Consider the following 18,010-nt stretch of genomic DNA (forward strand, 5'->3'; position numbering starts at 1 on the left):
AGACAGACAGACAGACAGACAGACAGACAGACAGACAGACAGACAGACAGACAGACAGACAGACAGACAGACAGACAGACAGACAGACAGACAGACAGAAATATGGCCGCTGAGCCCATAAAGCAGCTCTGTAGCGGTGATGGTGACGAGGCGAGCAGGGCATTAGTTGAAGCTGCTCTGCTGCTCGGGCAGCTTAAACGCCATGCAGCAGACACAGATCTGGATGAATGGCCACCCTCCTCCTTAGGGCCTTTCCCTTCAAAATCTCTCTCTCTCTCTCTTCTTTCTCGGAAGAGAGAGGTTATTGCTGCTGGTCGCCTGTGAGCGATTGCACATTACAGGAAATAGGGAAGGAGGGAGCGAGAGAGAGAGAGAGAGAGAGAAAGAGAGGGGGGACCAACGGGCGAGAGAGATGGGGGTGAGCGAGAGATAGAATGAGTTGGGAGAAATGAGAACGGTAGTGATTATGATGATGGAGGGATATTTCTATTCTACTGTGAAAAGGTGAAGCAGGCAGCAGAAGTGGATATCACAGTGTAAATCTCAGACTATCAGAGTAATTATCGCGGGTGAATCTTTCGGGACTTGGCTTGTATTCTCTGCATCTTGGATACGGTCAGCGTTGTAATGTCCTATGCATCAAGTCGTTACGTGAAACGAGCTTTAGTCTATGTAGAATTGTGGTTTAGATGTTGCAAATGCAATTAGTGCTGCATTACTGTAAAACCATAAGACAGTGGTTGCTATGCAAGGGTTCGTCATAATAAACTGCAGTACTGTTGATCTAGATTATCTATGCTAAACCCTGGATTATTCATCCCTGCATGCCTTTCTACATGAGATGAGCCCTGCTTGAATATTACTGTATATCCTCCGCAATTAAACCAGTCCATTTTGCTTAGCACACCAGGCACCTTCTAGCACCGCGTGCTCATGTTAATTACCTACGATAATGACGTGATATATTGGGGATGTGGCTCCTCACTGTAAGAGCATGGTATGAAAACGAGAAGCTTTTAATCAAGTTCTGAACACAACACAGGCCCCGTGGAGCATTTAATCTGTGTGTGGGAGTGTATAGTCTTTGTTTGTTTACACACACTAGGAAGTGAGGATGTGTTGTCAGGGTTGTACAGTCCGCTGCAAAAATAATCAGCGTGCTGTTTTTGACCTGTTTCCATTTTGTTTTCCTAGTTCAGTCAAGCTAACTTTACAATTGACATTGTTACAACATAATCCAGATGCATCGTCAACGCAGCTGATTGGTTGAAATTAGCAAAAAAACGTTTCAATGTGAGTTCTTCTCTAATTCAAATAGAAAACATTAGCTTTCACTCTAACGATAAAATGCCTGAATTTCAGTTACTCAACAAAAACCCAAAATTTTCGTCCAAAGGTGACCTATTGTGGGGAGAGACATCGACATGTTTTTCAATTATATTAGGGTTAAAGGTTAAGACCTCTCACCCTTTAGCGCCGCAGGTTTTATTTCTTTAATTTGATTTCCAAAGCAGCTTTATGGAGAGCTCAGTCAGATAGCCTCAAACCTGTGTCATTCTAAACTTGTACAATATTACAACTACACAACAACAAAAATGCTGAACAGGAGAAAACAGCTTCCAGTTATTTGTACTCATCGTGGTAAAACACAAGCTTTTATTTCTACACGCTCATCATACAATAAACATACATTTTCCTTGTACATCTACAACGTAAAACCATAACATATGTAGTGTCATATTAATATTAATGACATTGTTGCATTATTATGATAAAAACAGGCACTTTTCATTAGAGACAAATGAAGATTATTGTCAAACAATTATGGCATAATAACATTAGCAGACTCTGTGAGTCTCTTCATGATTGATAATATTAAGGGGGGGGGGTTGATTCAATGGTGTCGGGGTTTAAACAAGCACCCATCTTTCCCTCAGGGGCTGTGCTTTTGCATTAGTCAGACAAATCTCTTTGTCAAATCCCTCTCCCCCTTCCACATTTTTATTCATAAGTGTTTGGCCTTAAGAAAGACATCAAACCAAGAATACAACGAGAGGTCACTGGCATCTTTGCACAATGTTAACCTCCGCATTGACGAAGCTAATTCACATTTCCTCAGTTCAGCCCACAGGGGTTAAAAGTAGGAGGAGGAAAGAAGGGATGGAAGGGAAGGGGGTGGGATGGGAGGGAAGGAAGGAAGGAGGGAGGGAGAGAGGAGGGATGGAAGGGAAGGGGGGGGTGGGATGGGATGGGATGGGAGGGAGGGAGGGAGGGAGGGAGGGAGGGAGGGAGGGAGGGAGGGAGGGAAGGGAGGGAGGGAGGGAGGGAAGGGAGGGAGGGAAGGGAAGGGGGAAGGGAAGGGAAGGGAAGGGAAGGGAAGGGAAGGGAAGGGAAGGGAAGGGAAGGGGATGGAAGGGAAGGGGATGGGAGGGAAGGGGATGGGATGGGAGGGAAGGAGGGAGGGGGAGAGGAGGTATGGAAGGGAATGGGATGTCTGTGCATGTACTTGCGCGTGTGTGTGTGTGTGTGTGTGTGTGTGTGTGTGTGTGTGTGTGTGTGTGTGTGTGTGTGTGTGTGTGTGTGTGTGTGTGTGTGTGTGTGTGTGTGTGTGTGTGTGTGTGTGTGTGTGTGTGTGTGTGTGTGTGTGTGTGTGTGTGTGTGTGTGTGTGTGTGTGTGTGTGTGTCTGCAGTGTCTCCCACTTGACCCCGGCCCTCACCACATGGGGTTTGCTTTGACGGCCCCTGTGTCGCCAAATGAAAAGAGGAAAAGTGAATGTTGTCCTCTCAGAGCTCATTGGAACTCATTACAATAACAAAGGGGGCATATGGTTGTGTGTATGTTAGTTTATGGCGTTGGCAGCAACCATATTCCTCGGCGTAGGGAAGCCAGGTGCTATATGACTACACCCACTGAGAGTAGACAAATCATTGGCTGATGGCTCAGAATGGCTTCAGCCCAACGGGGTTCATCTCTCTTTCACTGTCATGTAGGACTGACTGACTGGGCTTGGGAAAGAGGAAAACACACTGACTGCACTGTATGACCAAGTGAAACAGGGAGTTGAGTTTGTACCTAACTTTATTTATCGGAGGAAATAATAATTTCACATAAAAAAAGTAGGGAAGTGGATTTTCTTACAGGCTAAGCAATACAATGGAAAAACTGATTTTGAAATTTCTTATTACATCTCAATTACAATACCACCTAGCTAACCCTTTGAATAAAATTTAAAAAACATATTCATTCCAAACCAGATGAGCCTAACATCATTTATCCATCCCTCACCCATCCCTCAACAGAATGAACTAACCTGCAGCACTATAGACTCCAATCTAGCAGCCCCTTCCACACAAAGAGCTCTCTCCGTCATGAATAGGCAGCTCCACCCTAATGGCAATTCAATAAACTCCCCCTATTCTAAATGAACAGCCCAATCCTCCTTGGCATCTGCTGCGGGCCAACCTCGCCAGACGCTCGTCTTGTAAGAGGGCCATTGCTAGCTAATTGAAAGACTGTTGTGGCAGGAGAGGAGAGGGGCAGAGAGACAGAGACAGAGCAAGAGACAGAGACAGAGCTAGAGACAGAGAGAGAGCAAGAGAGAGAGAGAGAGAGAGAGCAAGAGAGAGAGAGCTAGAGAGAGAGAGAGCGAGGCGAGAGAGAGGAGAGACAGACAGACAGACAGACAGACAGACAGACAGACAGACAGACAGACAGACAGACAGACAGACAGACAGACAGACAGACAGACAGACAGACAGACAGACAGACAGACAGACAGACAGACAGACAGACAGACAGACAGACAGACAGACAGACAGACAGACAGACAGACAGACAGACAGACAGACAGACAGTGTCATCCCATCTTCCCTCTCAGGAACAGCTGACCTGTGGTGGTCCAGCTCATTCACAGATCTAACACCCGTCAGATAATTATTGGGGACCTTTGGGTTTTGTACGATTTAACTAAATGGAATGATTGGTGTGGGTTGGGATACATTGAACATGTTGCTCTCTACATGGTCACTTGTGACAGATGATACAAAGTAGCTTGCCAGTTCAAAGATTTGGTTCTAGCTATCGAGATTACTCTCATAACCTGTGGTTCCCATGTTAACGTTTGGAAGGAAATTTACACTGGATTTCACTGATATATAAATTCATACAGACCCTACTGAAAGTCTACTCACCCCTTTCACAAGTGTCACATTTTGCTACCTTAAAATAACATCTAAAAAGGGATTCAATTTGATTTTTTCCCTTTCCCTTTTTCCCTCCAGATCTACACGGCCACATTTTCAAAGTGAAAGACAAAGTAAGCTATTGAACATTTCCTAAGTGAATAAAACACATAAAAGAAGGTGTATTTATTGCGTATGTCTTCACAACCCAGAGTTGATACTCGGTGGAAACACCTTTGGCAGCAATCACAGCTGTAATTCATTTTGAATATGATTCTACCAACTCTGCACAACTCTTAGGGCAACATATATCCATCGTTTTTTCCCTAAATTGCTCAAGCTCAGTACATTTTTTGGGGGGGAGGTTTCATTTATGGACAGCAATACTCAAACCTTGATATTCAAGCAGTTTTATTGTCAGGACTGAGACCGGACCATTCAGAAACACCCAACACCTCTTGGAACGCCATTCTGGTATCTTTGACATTCAATATGGTGCACTTGTCCAGCTGAAATATAAAACTCTATCTCGGGGTTATGTATTCAGAAGAAGGAGGCATGTTTTCCTCTAACGTTTTACCTGGGCGTTTGCTTTTTTCATATTTATTTTGATCCTAACAAACTCAGGTAAAAAGCTATAGAGGAAGAGAGCTGACTCAGTCTCCTGAATACCTGACCCTGGGATAGAGTTGTATGTTTCAGCAGGATAATTACGCACATTTTAATGCCAAGGACACACCATGAATGACTTCCCAAGAGATAATTAAGGGATTCAGTCGCAGTCCTTTGCCTGAAACTCAGAGAATGTTTGAATATATTGCTGTCCATCTATGATTCAATGGATATGCAGTGCATTCGGATAGTATTCAGACCCCTTGACTTTTTCCACATTTTGTGGAACATTTTCTAAATGAATAAAACACATAAACGAAGGTGTATTTATTGCGTATGTCTTCACAACCCAGAGTTCATACTTGGTGGAAGCACCTTTGGCAACAATTACAGTTGTAATTAATTTTGAATATGATTCTATGAACTCTGCATAACTCTTAGGGCAACATATATCCATTTTTTTGCTCAGTAAATTTGATTTGGAATCATTGATGGACAACAATATTCAAACCTTATCTCTGAATTTCAAGTAGTTTTTTTTTGTCAGGACTGCGACTGGACCACTCAGACCCCTTGACTTTTTCCACATTTGGTTACGTTACAGCCTCATTCTAAAATGGATTAAAACATTTAAAAATGTACCTCAATCTACACGATTTTACCTCAATCTGTTCCCATTGATCATCCTTGAGATGTTTCTACAACTTGATTCAATAGATTGGACATGATTTGGAAAGGCACACACCTGTCTATGTAAGGTCCCACAGTTGACAGTGCATGTCAGAGCAAAAACCAAGACATGAGATCGAAGAAATTGTCTGTAGAGCTCCGAGACAGGATTGTGTCAAAGCACAGATCTGGGGAAGGGTACCAGAACATTTCTGCAGCATTGAAGGTGCACAAGAACACAGTGGCCTCCATCATTCTTAAATGGAAGAAGTTTAGAACCACCAAGACACTTCCTAGAGCTGAGCAATCGGGGGAGAAGGGCCTTGGTCAGGGAACTGGGAACAAGAAACTGATGGTCACTCTGACAAAGTTCTAGAGTTCCTCTGTGGAGATGGGAGAACCTTCCAGAAGGACAACGATCTCTGCATCATTCCACCAATCAGGCCTTTATGGTAGAGTGGCCAGACGAAAGCCACTCCTCAGTAAAAGGCACATGACAGCCCACTTGGAGTTTGCCAAAAGGCACCTAAAGACTCTCAGAACATGAGAAATAAGATTATCTGGGCTGATGAAACCAAGCTTAAACTCTTTGACATGAATGCCAAGCATCACTGGATGGAGGAAACCTGGCACCATCCCTACGGTGAAACACGGTAGTGGAAGCATCATGCTGTGGGGATGTTTTTCAGCGGCAGGGACTGGGAGACTAGTCAGGATCGAGGGAAAGATGAATGGAGCAAAGTACAGAGAGATCCTGGATGAAAACCTGTTCCAGAGCGAGCAGGACCTCAGACTTGGGTCAAGGTTCACCTTCCAACAGGACAATGACCCTAAACACACAGCCAAGACAACACAGGAATGGCTACGGGACACGTCCCTGAATATCCTTGAGTGGCCCAGCCAGAGCCCGTACTTGAACCTGATTGAACATCTCTGGAGAGACCTGGAAATAGCGCTCCCCATCCAACCTGACAGAACTTGAGAGAATGGGAGAAACTCACCAAATACAGGTATGCCAAGCTTGTCGATGAAGACTCGAGGTTGTAATCACTGCCAAAGGTGCTTCAACAAAGTACTGAGTAAAGGGTCTGAATACTCATGTAAATGTGATATTTCTGTTTTTTTTATATAAAGTTGCACACACACACAAAAAAAAGATTTTTGCTCTGTCAATATTGGGTATCGTTTGTAGATTGATGAGGGGAAAAAAATCAACTGAGTCCATTTTAAAATAAGGCTGTATCGTAACAAAATGTGGATAAAGTCAAGGGGTCTGAATACTTTCTGAATCCACTGTCTGTTGCCCTGAGAGTTGTGCAGAGTTGGTAGAATCTAATTCAACAGGATTTACAGCTGTAATTGCTGCCAAAGGTGTTTCTACCAAGTATTAACTCTGGGGGTTGAAGACGCAATCAATATAATTTATTATTTATGTTTTATTAATTTAGAAAATGTTTTTCTTTCCCTTTTGAAAATGTGGATCAGGATGTGTAGATCTGTGGGACAAACATCGACTCCAATCCCTTTTAAGATGTACATTTAAGGCAGAACAAATGTGACAACTGTGCAAGAGGTGAGTTGACTTTCACTAGGCACTGTACAGGCATGAATGCACTGTATGGGATTGAAATTCGTTGAACACATGGATCTCAACGCATCGAGTCCTTTATTGACTTCTGTGAAGAACTGTACACTCTATCTCAGTAAAACTCTCATTTGAATCCAAAGTTTACAGTGTTGTTTATTGTGAGAGGATGGTTCCACCACCGTCTCCCCTTCATCCATATCTGTTTATACTCTCCTGTAATTGCAGTTCCGTTTACATCAAATAAAACTAATCTAATGAAAATCAAAGGAAAACTAAGGATTGTCGTCATCATTTCTCCCCGGGTCTCCTCTGACAGTTTACATGATCAAAACCCAATGAATATGAATATAAACAATATAAACTATACAGGTCGCAGCCAGTTAACTCTCCCAAGCCCTTCAACGCTATAGTTTACTGCATTACTGAACTGAGAGATGTATATGAGGGAGAAAACTCATTCAAGTGAAGTATGCAGCTGGTATAGAGGAAACTGTGGTAGTATGAATGCAGATGGAATGTGTGGCACTCTATCCATGGAAAAATGTTAGCCTATGCTCTTATGAGGGCAATTCCGCCACTCTTCATATTCATCATCTCCAGCACCATTACGAGTGTCTACATACTGTATGCAGAAAAAGTGCGCGTTTCTATGATCTGCGGTTAAAAAGAGAGGAAAGGTCCTAAAAAATTATTTTCTGTGGATTAAAAGTAACATTTTCAAAACCTGCGATGAGATTCTTGCTTACTGGAGTGTCAGGATTTGGCCAGGGTTGTTCCGGTTTTTGGTCACTAGATGCCCCCATTGTGCTTTTTGACCTTTTGTTTTCCCTTGATCCCCATTATTATTTGCACCTGTGCCTCGTTTCCCCTGATTGTATTTAAACCCTTAGTTTTCCTCAGTTCTTTGCTCTGTGTTTGTATGTTAGAACCCAGCCCTAGTATTCTGTGAACTCTTACTGATCCCGGTGGACTCTCTTGTGGAATTCTGTTTTTTGTTCTTGTTTATTTATTTTTGAGTATCTTTTGAGGCTTTTTATGCTATACCTACCACCTTGTGGATTTACCTTTTTGCCTTGGAGGATTAACTTTGTTCTTGTGGAATTCCTTTTGAGGTTGTGGAGTTACATGTTTTCTTGAAGGACTTCACTTTTTACTTCATTAAATACACCGTCTCAAGTACTGCTGTGTCTGCCTCATCTTCTGGGTCCTGCCGACTACTCGTGGCTCAGTTGGTTAAGTGACTGTTTCTCACTCCGGAGACCCGGGTTCGTAACCGGGTCCTGACATGGAGGGTATTTAGTTGCTCCGCATGGCACCATGAATCTCACAGTGTTAGACCGTCACTGGTTTAAATCTTGTAACCTTTGATGATGTCATCGCATATCACTTTTTTACTTTCTCTTCTTTCCCCGTCAAAACGTAGAAATGCACCGTGTGCTGGAGGTGATGAAAATTAGGTTGAAAAGTGGCGGAGTTGCCCTTTAAAGCCACAATCTGCCATTTCAACATCTTGACCATTGACTGACCGTTAAACAGAAGCAAATATTGCAGAAGGTACTCAGAAGTATTCAGGTCAAGAGCAGTAGGGTTATGTCTTGCACCCATTGACACTGACACTCCCTCCGTAGAAAACAACAGTGACTATATGCTTTGATTTAGATAGACATGATTAAAAAGTCAACCTCCATCAGTAGTATTCCTTTAGAAGTAATAAAAAGGTCCTACAGTTAAGCTCCATACCACTCTCTACCCAGCCAGTGACGCTGAGGCGGGGTGTGGCAGGTAGCCGAGCAGTTAAGCTCCATGCCACTCTCTACCCAGCCAGTGACGCTGACACGGGTTGTGGCAGGTAGCCTAGCAGTTAAGCACCATGCCACTCTCTACCCAGCCAGTGACGCTGACGCGGGTTGTGGCAGGTAGCCTAGCAGTTAAGCTCCATGCCACTCTCTACCCAGCCAGTGACGCTGACGCGGGGTGTGGCAGGTAGCCTAGCAGTTAAGCACCATGCCACTCTCTACCCAGCCAGTGACGCTGACGCGGGTTGTGGCAGGTAGCCTAGCAGTTAAGCTCCATGGCACTCTCTACCCAGCCAGTGACGCTGACGCGGGGTGTGGCAGGTAGCCTAGCAGTTAAGCACCATGCCACTCTCTACCCAGCCAGTGACGCTGACGCGGGTTGTGGCAGGTAGCCTAGCAGTTAAGCACCATGCCACTCTCTACCCAGCCAGTGACGCTGACGCGGGTTGTGGCAGGTAGCCTAGCAGTTAAGCACCATGCCACTCTCTACCCAGCCAGTGACGCTGACGCGGGTTGTGGCAGGTAGCCTAGCAGTTAAGCACCATGCCACTCTCTACCCAGCCAGTGACGCTGACGCGGGTTGTGGCAGGTAGCCTAGCAGTTAAGCACCTTGCCACTCTCTACCCAGCCAGTGACGCTGACGCGGGGTGTGGCAGGTAGCCTAGCAGTTAAGCACCATGCCACTCTCTACCCAGCCAGTGACGCTGACGCGGGTTGTGGCAGGTAGCCTAGCAGTTAAGCACCATGCCACTCTCTACCCAGCCAGTGACGCTGACGCGGGGTGTGGCAGGTAGCCTAGCAGTTAAGCACCATGCCACTCTCTACCCAGCCAGTGACGCTGACGCGGGTTGTGGCGGGTAGCCTAGCAGTTAAGCACCTTGCCACTCTCTACCCAGCCAGTGACGCTGACGCGGGTTGTGGCGGTTAGCCTAGCAGTTAAGCACCTTGCCACTCTCTACCCAGCCAGTGACGCTGACGCGGGTTGTGGCGGGTAGCCGAGCAGTTAAGCATCATGCCACTCTCTACCCAGCCAGTGACGCTGACGCGGGTTGTGGCGGGTAGCCGAGCAGTTAAGCACCATGCCACTCTCTACCCAGCCAGTGACGCTGACGCGGGTTGTGGCGGGTAGCCTAGCAGTTAAGCACCTTGTCACTCTCTACCCAGCCAGTGACGCTGACACGGGTTGTGGCGGGTAGCCGAGCAGTTAAGCACCATGCCACTCTCTACCCAGCCAGTGACGCTGACGCGGGTTGTGGCAGGTAGCCTAGCAGTTAAGCACCATGCCACTCTCTACCCAGCCAGTGACGCTGACGCGGGTTGTGGCAGGTAGCCTAGCAGTTAAGCACCATGTCACTCTCTACCCAGCCAGTGACGCTGACGCGGGTTGTGGCAGGTAGCCTAGCAGTTAAGCACCTTGCCACTCTCTACCCAGCCAGTGACGCTGACGCGGGTTGTGGCAGGTAGCCGAGCAGTTAAGCACCATGCCACTCTCTACCCAGCCAGTGACGCTGACGCGGGTTGTGGCAGGTAGCCTAGCCGTTAAGGGTGTTGGCCCAGTAACCAAAAGGGCGCTGGTTCAAATCCCTGAGCAGACTAGATGAAACATCTGTTTCCGTGTGCGGTGTGAGGCCCCTCCACCCTCACGTTGGGGTGGGTGGTAGGGCTGGTGAGCCCCTTTCCCAAAATCTCCAACCACACATATGTGCCGTTTCATGGGTTTTCATCGTTTTTGGGGTGGAAAAGTGTACATTCCGTGATTAGAAACGCTTGTGTCTGGGCTGTACCAACCATGTTTATAGCCCCCCCCAATCACTCTGGGTTGGTTGAGCAGACCTGGGTTCAAATACTATTTGAAATTATTTCAAATACTTTAGCTGTGCTTGATTGAGCCTGCCTGCTGCGATAGAACCAATTATAAAGCCCCAAAAGAGCCAACCCCGACCACCTGGTACTCCAGGCAGGCGAAAGCAAATGCTTAAAGTATTTGAAAGATTTCAAATAGTATTTGAACCCAGGACTGGGCTCCAGCCAGCTGGCTGGGTCAGTAACAACCTGGGGGAACCAACTGTTAGTGTTGGATTGGGCTGTAATGATACTGGTGTAGTGGGAGGATCCCTGTGGTTACTCAGAGACTGGGGTGTTCCTGCACCTGTTTGGCTTATTTATCCTGTTACCACATTAACTGTGAGAGTATTGCAAGCTGTTTTGGTGTATTGACTGTTGACCTCAATGTTGATACATTCTATGCATTTCAAGGTTTGGTTCCCATTGAATGTATTGGGGTAATATGCTAAAATATGTACAGCCTATGTAGTTGACTTGTCATGCAGTGCAACTCTTGATCACATGTATGGTCCCAAATGAATAATCTATGACTCCGCAGCACAGTGTGGCATAGCCACCTCTTCTAGGAGTTTGGTATAGAAGGCTCAAGGCTTTCCTCAAGAATTGTCCAATGCCAGTGTGCAAATTACCCCTGGTAATGACATATGATTTATTTATTAACTGTGAGACATATCTGAGCCTCTATCTTGAGCTGATGTTATTTGAGATAACATGTCTATTGGGGGTTAGGCTATAGGCCATCCTTGGGGCCTCACAAAGTGGCTACAATGTGGATAGTTCAGACCAGCTGTCTAACCAGTGTCTAATCCATGGTGATTGCTGTGTGTCTCCAGTTGTGGGGGTCCATCATGCATCAGTATAGTGTTGAAAGATTGATTATTTTGTACACTCCATAAAGTTTATGACGTTATGTTGTTTACAAACTAAGCCCTACTGCCCGTGGAGACCATGCATATGTTACTCAGAAAACGAAGGGCCTCTACTTGAGGGGTGGCTATTTATACAGTTCCCAAAAATATTTTTGTGATTTTACTTGACCGCAGGACTACTGGTTGCATTGAAAGCATTTGACATTTGAACATGTCGGGTGCGTTGCCAGAGAATGTCGCTTTCTCATCGCCGTCTGGTAATAGCTAGCCAGATACAGTTCCCTTGCTAAGGGAGAGCTGAGAAGTAGGCATGTTGACGACCTTGGCAAGGGGGTGGACAGAGTATGACGATAAAAATCTATCTTTAATAAAGTAGGCGCTGTATCGTAGCAGTAGTCCAGCCCTTTGAACCAAATCTGCGTTGGCTCATAGTGGCGGATTCCAACATGCAATAGACATGTCCATCACAATCAAGTGTGACAGGCGGCTAAATGACAAGAGTTATGAAGGCTTGGCTCTTCACAAGTATTTGCCCTACTTCGAGAATACCATATCATATAATTACCATAAACGAAAGCGCTCTGTGTTTTATTCGTGTTTTCCATGTAATCGCATACACAGAAGTCTTATATTGGTAACGAAGCATTACATGAAAGGCTGTTCCCAGCTGTTGACACTTTTTTTGATTAACTTATGACAAAAATGTGCGTTGTTGCTTTGTTATTCTTGATCGGGTGTAACAAAAAGTTGTAAAAAAAAGGAGGAGAACGCAGTATGAAATGTGTGAATTGGGAGTGTTATGCATTTATTATTCGTTGCAGACCAAAAGACCAAAAGAGTCCACATATCTATGGTCTATTTAGCTAGTATTTTGTCTGTCAGGAATGTAACCTTTGATGGTGCAAATTCGATAATAATACATCGAATGTGTACATCAATATTCCCATAATGATTACTACCTACTGGAGCTACTGGTACTATGTTTAATTGCCTATTAGCCTAACGTTATTCTAGACAACTATTATAGTGTATGTAGCCTACTCGTATTACTCTGGTGTTACAAAAAATAAACCCATATAGGAAGGACATTAGCTGCCAATTGATTGCTACACAATTACGGATTTGAGTATTTTAACTTTAAAATCTTTGTCAATTATTTTGCTGTCATGTTTGATGTGGTGTCATACAACTAAATCCTAAAAAATGGGTCGTGTTTCATACAATATGGGGCATTTAAAATATCTATCATCGCCTCTGAAATCAGATATTACCCCCGACAAACAAATATACATTCGGGAATAAAACTGTGCTGAGTTTTGGCTGTGGGGTAGCAAGAACTTCCAAATGTGATTAAGTTACCAGGAACGCAGTTTACCCATGCACGCAGAAACCATTTTTGATGTTGACAGAACGACAATACAGAAAGTTGCTTTGTAGCCTACATTTTGTAACCAGTGTAGTCGAAACGTTAATCACAATATATTTAGTTCAGAGACAATATTTCGTTCCAAATGTTTCGTTCCGAACCAAATATTAAAAATGTATAGTTAAAACGCGCGTGGCATCATTCTTCACTTCCATAATACCTTTTATTTATTTATTATTTTAAACTTTTTCGTTTCAATGCCTTTTTAATCGTTTGCTTAGGGCCACATGAATGATTTTACATTCAGCTGCAAATTACATTTGTAGCATATTTGAGGCGTGAGGTAAAATATTGGCGATATCAAACCCGGAATACAGTATAATAAATAGACTTCAACCCAACGTTTTTCAAAACAACAATATTTATCACCCGTCTGTTTTTGCTCTGGGTCTTTGACATAATAATGCACTATGGCTGTTGATGGAGTGGGAGACGTCCCTTATGCACCAGAATCAAAACTCTCTCTCTCGCTGACATATTATCATTATGTTGATATTTTATTTCCCCTGGCGTTACATCAGAGCGTGCAGAATGAGCCATCAAAGTGTTTAGTGACGCCTCCTCTTTTGTGATGTATCAGTCTTCAGAAACATAACGGTACGTATCAGTTATATCTGGAACATTTGCAGACCACAGTCTGTCAGGGTTGAAATATTGAAGAACTATGTGGACTTTATTATAACGTAAATGTAGCCTAGCTTACTATGCAGTTGCGCAGGTAGCTAATGCTATTGTTATTGTACAGGTACAGAATTCACAAATTGATAATAACGTTGTAATATTATGCATAACTATTATAATAGGCCTTAAATAATATCACTTATAATACGAATCCTAATACTAACACTTACAATAATATTAATAGTAATTTAAATGTATTCTAATCTTATGTATTGCATTCATGTTGAGTTATCATATTATTCCACAACGTCCCACATATTAATACGGAAATAGTTTGATATTCAGAATGAAAAATAAACTAAGAGTTGATACTAAAAAAATGAAATGCAGAAGTAGGCTACGTCACCGAAGTATATTATGTATCATTCGTTCTTGTATGCAGATAGACCCGTCGGCTTGTCTTTCAGAACGGAAGCAAAATAAAGCATCATGCCACCGCTAGCTCGAGGACCGGGAGGACCCGGAGAGAGATTTGATTCGAGATGAAATATCTAGCTGATGGTGTAAAAGGTCCCTTTCGCGTGAGTTATGACCCGGATTTGGCTAGGCTGAGAGGGATGCATGCTGCTCCTCTCTCCCCCTCTCCTCTTCTCCTCACCTCACTCCCCCGCCCTGAAGGAGTGTATCATCAGTCCTGATATATTGCCTAGATCCATATTGCCTTCAGAAAATAAAGGCTCATCCAAAACCATCGCTTTTGGTGAAGGAAAATGCCCTTTCTGTACTAACTAGTAATTACTTCTTAGTCCACAGCATAGGATAATGTTACCAATTTCAGAATAATTGAAAACAAATCCAATATTCAGCCTGGAAACGTTCAAAGTATCTGTCTTCTAAAAAAATCACACATACTTTATTGCTGTAATACTATACTTAAATACGCAATGCGATTTAATCCCCCATTGACTGCACACTCTCTCTTGCTCATTTACCGTAAGGCCTATTCTGGTATCTCACCCCACGACTAATTTAGACCCAAAGATGATAAGAGCGCAACCCGTTATAATTCCAACCGGCTCCTCCTCCTTCAAACCATGCCTTGTAATTATTGGGAGCATCCCACTCGCAAAAGCCCTGCACTGGACTGCAACATAGTCAGAGAGTGAAAGGGAGAGGGCGAAAGTGCCAGTGGGGACATAATTGATTACGTCCTAATCAATATTAACTTGTTAGTCAGTTGTTGCTGCAACTTCGTTGGACCTCGCCATTTTCAGGGAGGCACAGTTCTCCTTCGGATTGTCTGTACCTATTTTTGTGGAATAATACTTTCAAGAAGATATCCCGGTTTGGAATTAGGAGGGCTTTTTTATGTTTCTTTTTGCAAGAAAGTTTTCAGCCATGCCGTGCATTTGGTGACTGTATTGTGACAGTTTTTTTTTCGATAGGGTTCGATATTATTTGATATCTGTGTTTGTTGTTTTCGTTGTTAGCATTTCAACAACATTTTAAAGATAGCTTTGCCTAACGACTAACGCACTGATAATGACATCCAGAGGAGTCGCCGAATGTGACGCGGTCGAGAATAGGAGGCGAAGTCCGTTGGACCATCTTCCTCCGCCTGCAAACTCGAATAAGCCACTGACACCGTTCAGTATCCAAGACATTCTCAACAAACCCTCGGTGAAACGAAGTTACACCATTTGTGGGACAGCACACCTGATTTCATCGGCTGAGAAGCACCGTTCGTCCAGCATCTCTGCTCTGGCCAACAGGGCACTGCTCACACAAACCTCACCACTCTGCGCCCTGGAAGAACTAGCCAGCAAAACCTTCAAGGGGCTCGAAGTTAGCGTTCTGCAAGCAGCTGAAGGTAAATATGATGGTATTTATGGCCTTCTAATCATTATATCGTTATTACTTTCATAACAGTGCAATGTACAATTTAAAGGGAACTTATTATTTTCATTTGATCTGTGAAAATATAATGAAGTAATATTGTATCTACAAATAGGCATTGGACATTAGGCTTTAAACAAGATTGTTTGCCAGAAAATGTTACATTGTATCTCTTCTGTGCGTAATTTGGAAAGGTGAAAAATGGGCTATTCATGAATTTACCAGCTGGAATTGTGCAATTGATCTTTTTATGATGAATGAATAATATTTTCTACGTTTATATTATGTAAAATAGGCTAATATAACTTATTTTTAAAAATGATAATTGATTTGGGGTCAACAGTCTCAAAATATGTTTAAAATGTTCAAATGCTCAGTTCAACGCCCTGCAAAGCCAATGCCATAGCAGCATGAGAAATACACCAACATGTCACTGACTTAAAATTGTATCTTTGTTTGTGCAGGGAGAGACGGAATGACACTCTTTGGGCAAAGAAACACCCCGAAGAAGCGAAGGAAGTCCAGGACTGCCTTCACCAACCACCAAATCTACGAATTAGAGAAAAGATTCCTGTATCAGAAATATTTGTCTCCCGCTGACCGAGACCAAATCGCCCAACAATTGGGTTTAACTAACGCCCAAGTCATCACGTGGTTCCAGAACAGGAGAGCCAAACTAAAGCGAGATCTGGAAGAGATGAAGGCCGACGTGGAGTCGGCCAAAACTATAGGTGACGGTATTGTACCTCTGGAGAAACTCGCCAAGCTCGCTGACCTCGAGAAATGCGCCAACGGAACGCTCGGACATCACCCGCGAGCCGATTCTCCCGCGCAGAGCGGCGGACGAGAGTACGAGCTCGCTCGCAAGCTGCGGATGTCCCCCCTGTCGCCATTTTCAGACCACACAACAAGTAAAGAATGCTCAGAGGACGACGAAGACCTAGAAATTGATGTGGATGACTGATTGCGCAGTGGGATAATGAAATACAAAAATTACGACAAAAAGCAGTAACAATCCTTACTACGATTGTAACTTTTCCCTGCTGATATTCGTACATCATCTCAGAACATTTACTAGTCTGTTGTGACTTTTGTATCGGCACACAGATATTCACAGTAAGCATGAAAAGTACAACAAATAGCCTACGCAGTGCTATATTCAATATATTCAATATTCATCACCAGTCGGACAGTTTCCTCTTGTCTTCAAATGTCAATGAAAGCAATATGGGTTTCATAATCAGAACTAAAGATAATGCTATTATTTTTTAAACATGTAATTGTCTATCAGACACACAACTCTTTGAGTTATTTATCTCTCACACACACACACACACACACACACATACACACACACACACACTGATCCTTGTTCATATTTATGTAACACCGTGTCATATGCTTAAAGTATGTCAGTTTTATGAAATATTTTCGATAGGTTTTGCATGTTGAAATGCATGTTTTGTTTTGTTGATCATATCTATTTATTGTTCTTTTTAAATTATATCGCTTGTTTATTTTTTGAGACATACCTTATCATACACATAGGTCTCCTCGAGTTCAGACCATTTGTACACAGCGTTTACATAATTAGCTAGTCATATTTACACCCACCATAATCCGTATGCTGCATTGCATGATACGAAAGGCAAATTCAAAGGATCAGAAACCAAGTTATGCGTTTTATAAAGAAATGATCGAACAAAGGTTATAAAAATACAAAATACTGCGGTGATATTTCGACATGGAGCTACAGTTACTGGACCGTATGAATATATTCATTTGTTTGGATACAAGAGAGTACTCTATGGTTGAATAGATTTGTTATGTTTTGTACACCTATAAGTGCCTTTCTAAAATCAGGACAGTATTTGAAAACCAATGCACATTCTGTAATGTATATACTATGGAAATAAAATGGCTTTTCTCAACGCGCTGTTTGTGTCATTATTATACTGATAGATTATAATTTCGATATTTAGTCCCAGTAAAAATGGTGACTATATGTAGAATCAAGGGGGGGGACTGAAATCCTTTATGAGGCTAATTCAATGCAGGCCTATAATTATGGACGTTTAGAGTAGCCTATTTAGCAACCATGATCCCTTATAATATTTCAATATTTTTTGTTCCATTGTATCCCGTTTGTGAGGATACTCGAAACATTTTGTGGCTCAGCCATCTCACTCTCTTTCAAACTGCTAAATGCGTGTCTTGGCTTTTTGACCCGGCAACGTGTTTCCCCATTCGGGAAGAAATTTATGTGAGAATCGCAAATCTGGTGCTGGGGGAGAAAAGAGGTTCTGGGATGCCACAAAAACACAAAGTTTTGGGCCAGTTTTCCTGAGCCTTTATGGGTGTTTTTTTTGTTCTGCTGGGCTGCGGGACGAGGCCATAATTTTGAGCGTAAAGCATGAAAACTGGGGACAAATGAGATGCCTTCCCCGATGTGACAAGTCACAATGGAGCCCGCCCGGTCTCCCGCAGGCAGCAATGCTGAGACAAG

General features: G+C 43.3%; 1 protein-coding gene across 1 annotated transcript; it reads left to right on the forward strand.

Annotated features, from left to right (window-relative positions):
• The first annotated feature begins 15,105 nt into the window (after positions 1-15,105).
• On the forward strand, positions 15,106-17,381 carry LOC124002410 (transcription factor LBX1-like). The gene is made up of 2 exons (XM_046309775.1): positions 15,106-15,478; positions 15,969-17,381. The coding sequence occupies exons 1-2, from the start codon at positions 15,151-15,153 to the stop codon at positions 16,466-16,468; spliced, it is 828 nt and encodes a 275-aa protein (XP_046165731.1). The 5' UTR covers positions 15,106-15,150; the 3' UTR covers positions 16,469-17,381.
• Positions 17,382-18,010: the final 629 nt, after the last annotated feature.

This window comes from Oncorhynchus gorbuscha, linkage group LG18 (assembly GCF_021184085.1).
Source record: "Oncorhynchus gorbuscha isolate QuinsamMale2020 ecotype Even-year linkage group LG18, OgorEven_v1.0, whole genome shotgun sequence".
Taxonomy (NCBI): Eukaryota; Metazoa; Chordata; class Actinopteri; order Salmoniformes; family Salmonidae; genus Oncorhynchus; species Oncorhynchus gorbuscha.

Coding starts and splice junctions, on each gene's coding strand:
- LOC124002410 (XM_046309775.1), top strand. CDS start 15,151: ATGACATCCAGAGGAGTCGCCGAATGTGACGCGGTCGAGAATAGGAGG. Junction 15,479..15,968: donor CGTTCTGCAAGCAGCTGAAG/GTAAATATGATG, acceptor TTGTTTGTGCAG/GGAGAGACGGAATGACACTC.